Here is a 2,956-nt window from a genome sequence, read left to right as displayed (position 1 = left end):
TAACAAAAAAAAAAAAAAAAAAAAAAAAAATCCTCTCAAAAAAAAAGAAAAGAAAATTTTACAGAGTGGATGTTGGGAAATAGAACTAGGTAGTGCAATAACGTAAGTGATTCTAGATACGCTTATTCTCCTATAGGTGCCTTTTAAAAATAATTATTAATTTAATTTTATTTATCATTATTATTTTTTAATTTGACCACAGAAAGAGACAAAAAAGGAAAAAATGAGAAAGCAAGCTACCAGGTCTGAACTCAAACAACAGTTGGCTATGTGAGAGTACAGTGCCTCAACTACCACACCACCTGCCAGCCCCAATGATAGGGTTATTTCTTTTTTAAAACAAAGTATCTATTTCATTTTATTTATTCATTCATTTATTTTAATTTGACCAGAGAGAGACACAAAGAGAGAGAGAGAAAGGGAGAAAGGAAGCCACCAGGTCCGGGACTCAAACCGTGGTCGGCCATGTGGGAGTGTCCAACACCTTAACCACAACGCCACCTGCTGGTCCCCTGATAGATTTATTTCTAATTGAATCCTAAGCACTTCAGAGAACTTTGAAAAATGCAATGCCAGGCTACATGTGAAGTTTGTAAAAATTGATCAAAGACAAACACATATGTATTCTCTATCTTTTGAACCTTAATGAACTGCTCAGAGTTAGTTGCAGGCTTTTTGTTTGTTTTCTTTTGAGAGATTTTTGCTATGGGGGGTGCACTTTCTGAGGAGAGACAGAGACAGAAAATGAGAAATTACCCCGGGGGGATGGCCACATCCCAATTTCTATCCTCTCCAGATTTTGGGCATGTACACACATGTGCCTGACATGAGTTTCAAGCTGCTGGATCTGGGACTTAAATCACAGTCAGCCATGTGGGAGTCCAGTGCCTTAATCACTACACCACCTGCTGGCCCCACAGGCAGTTTTGTATAATAAAATCTGAGAGCCCCCACCCCCACCCCATAGGTGGTCAAAATGCCAACCCATGTGGCTGATTGCACCCTTTGAGTTTTGGAACCAGCAGCTTGAGAAACACATCAGGCCATACATGTCTAAAATTCTAAGAGGGGAATGGAGGGGAAGGGATTGTGGTGTAGCCATACCCTCCAGGGAGGTGCTTCTTCACTTTCTCTCTCTCTCTCACCAGTGAGACACACCCTACAACAATTTTTTTAAAAAGCAGGAGAGAAACACTAAGATTTTATGAAAAAGGGACTGGAATAAGCAGAGGGTTTTTTTCAACACTATTTTAAATATAAAACATGGAAAAATTAGCATAACATTGAAAATTACTACACATGTATTATGTAAATACATTTTAGAACAGCAGTAAGTGATTTTTTTTCCCCAAAAATTCATTGACACTAATAAATAACGTGAATGTTTTATAGAACTGGAGAATTAAGGCTCTCGTAAGTGCTAAGAAGTGGTCATTTTCATTTGTTGATACATTAAAAGAGTAAACATTGGGGCCAACAGACGGGGTCATGGTTATATCACTGTAGTCAATTATGGTAGAGTCCCGGACCCAGTGGCTTATAACTCACACCAGGCCTGTGTCCCTGCATGCCCAAAATCTAGAGAGGGAATAGAGGAGAAGGGACTGTGGCCTGGCCATCATCCCCAGGTGATTTCTCACTTTTTGGTCTCATCTCTGTCTCTCTGGCAAGTTCATGCACTCTATAGTAAAAATCTCTTAAAAAAAAAAAAAGAGCAAGCATTTAGATAAACATGGGGAGGGTACCATTGTTCATGAACATGCCTATATTCATGGTTTAGCCAATGTGAGTTCACAGGGTAAAAGTTACATTAGTCTAAGAGGATATATATATAAAGCGCAGATGTTCTTGGCTAGAAAACAATGAAACCAAACATTTTTAAATCGTACAACTTCAAATTGCCTGGGACCTGGAAAATTAGTAAGGAAAAAGATGCTCTAACATAAAAATGAAAGATTTCTGAAAAACACAAAATTCGCATTCATACTTTAAATCAAATTACATCAAGAAATCAGAATACAAGAAAAAATACAGATATTATAACAAAAAAAACCCACATATTGAGAAATATAATCAACATGCAGATTACTGAAATAAGTTTGTTTTAAATGATAAGAAAATCTCCAATGGGAAAAACAGTAAAAAAGAAAAAAAGATGTCTCAAAAATGATCAGAGACTAAATTCAGTAGACCCTTAGGAAAACTTTTTGTAAAAATTGAAAGGGTATTACTCATACTTAAGTAGCTAAAGTGCCAAACTCAATGAAAAGCTATAACTGAAAACCCTCAGATTCAGGCTAGCTGGTGGAACCTCATAAGTAGACTCTTAGTAAAACTGAAAAAAAAAAAAAGGAAAACTAGAAATGGGTTTAAATCATAATTAATTAAATAAATCCTGTGCCATACGCAATAATTAAGCCCTAATGGAGGTCTCTGACACTTGGCCCAGCATCTACAGGCCCAGCTGACTAAGTCCCTGGAGGGCATCCTCCCCTCACTTATTAATGCTTAATTGAATTCAAAGCTATTCCTGACACTGGGGTTGGCCTCACTAACCCTCTCCACACCTTCAGCAAGGAAGCTGGGGATAATCGGCTTCAAAAACTTGAAATCACTGGTCCCAGTCCCTCCCCTCAGACACACCTCATACTGGTAGCTGTGGGACAGGGTCCCAGTGCCGCTGACGTCCAGCAGGTGGCCCGGGAAGGGGCCCTCGGGCACCGAGCAGACCCCCAGCGAGGCCGCACTGGCCCTCCTGCACAGCCGCGCCGCCACGAACAGCAGCACACACAGCAGGAAGAGCGACGACACCGCCGCCAGCGCGATGACCAGGTAGACGGTGAGCGAGTCGGCCTGCGCCTGCGCCGGGGCGGCCTCGGGCAGCGCCAGGTAGGGCTGGGAGAAGCCGTCCACCAGCAGCACGTGCAGCGTGACGCTGGCCGACCGCGGCGGGGCG

The 2,956-nt window shown here is 41.5% G+C and overlaps 1 protein-coding gene across 1 annotated transcript in view; it reads right to left on the bottom strand.

Moving 5' to 3' along the window:
- Positions 1-2,387: 2,387 nt before the first annotated feature.
- Positions 2,388-2,956, bottom strand: part of LOC102486640 (protocadherin beta-3) — a 2,618-nt gene continuing 2,049 nt past the window's right edge. Inside the window, exon 2 of the mRNA XM_006156246.3 lies at positions 2,388-2,951. Within this exon, the coding sequence (XP_006156308.1) occupies positions 2,509-2,951 (443 nt within the window). The 3' untranslated portion in view covers positions 2,388-2,508. The remainder of the gene's footprint in view (positions 2,952-2,956) is intronic.

Source organism: Tupaia chinensis, unplaced genomic scaffold (assembly GCF_000334495.1).
Source record: "Tupaia chinensis unplaced genomic scaffold, TupChi_1.0 Scaffold000484_1, whole genome shotgun sequence".
Classification (NCBI taxonomy): domain Eukaryota; kingdom Metazoa; phylum Chordata; class Mammalia; order Scandentia; family Tupaiidae; genus Tupaia; species Tupaia belangeri.
Note: the sequence above shows the minus strand (reverse complement) of the source record. Positions and strands in the feature narration are given on the sequence as shown.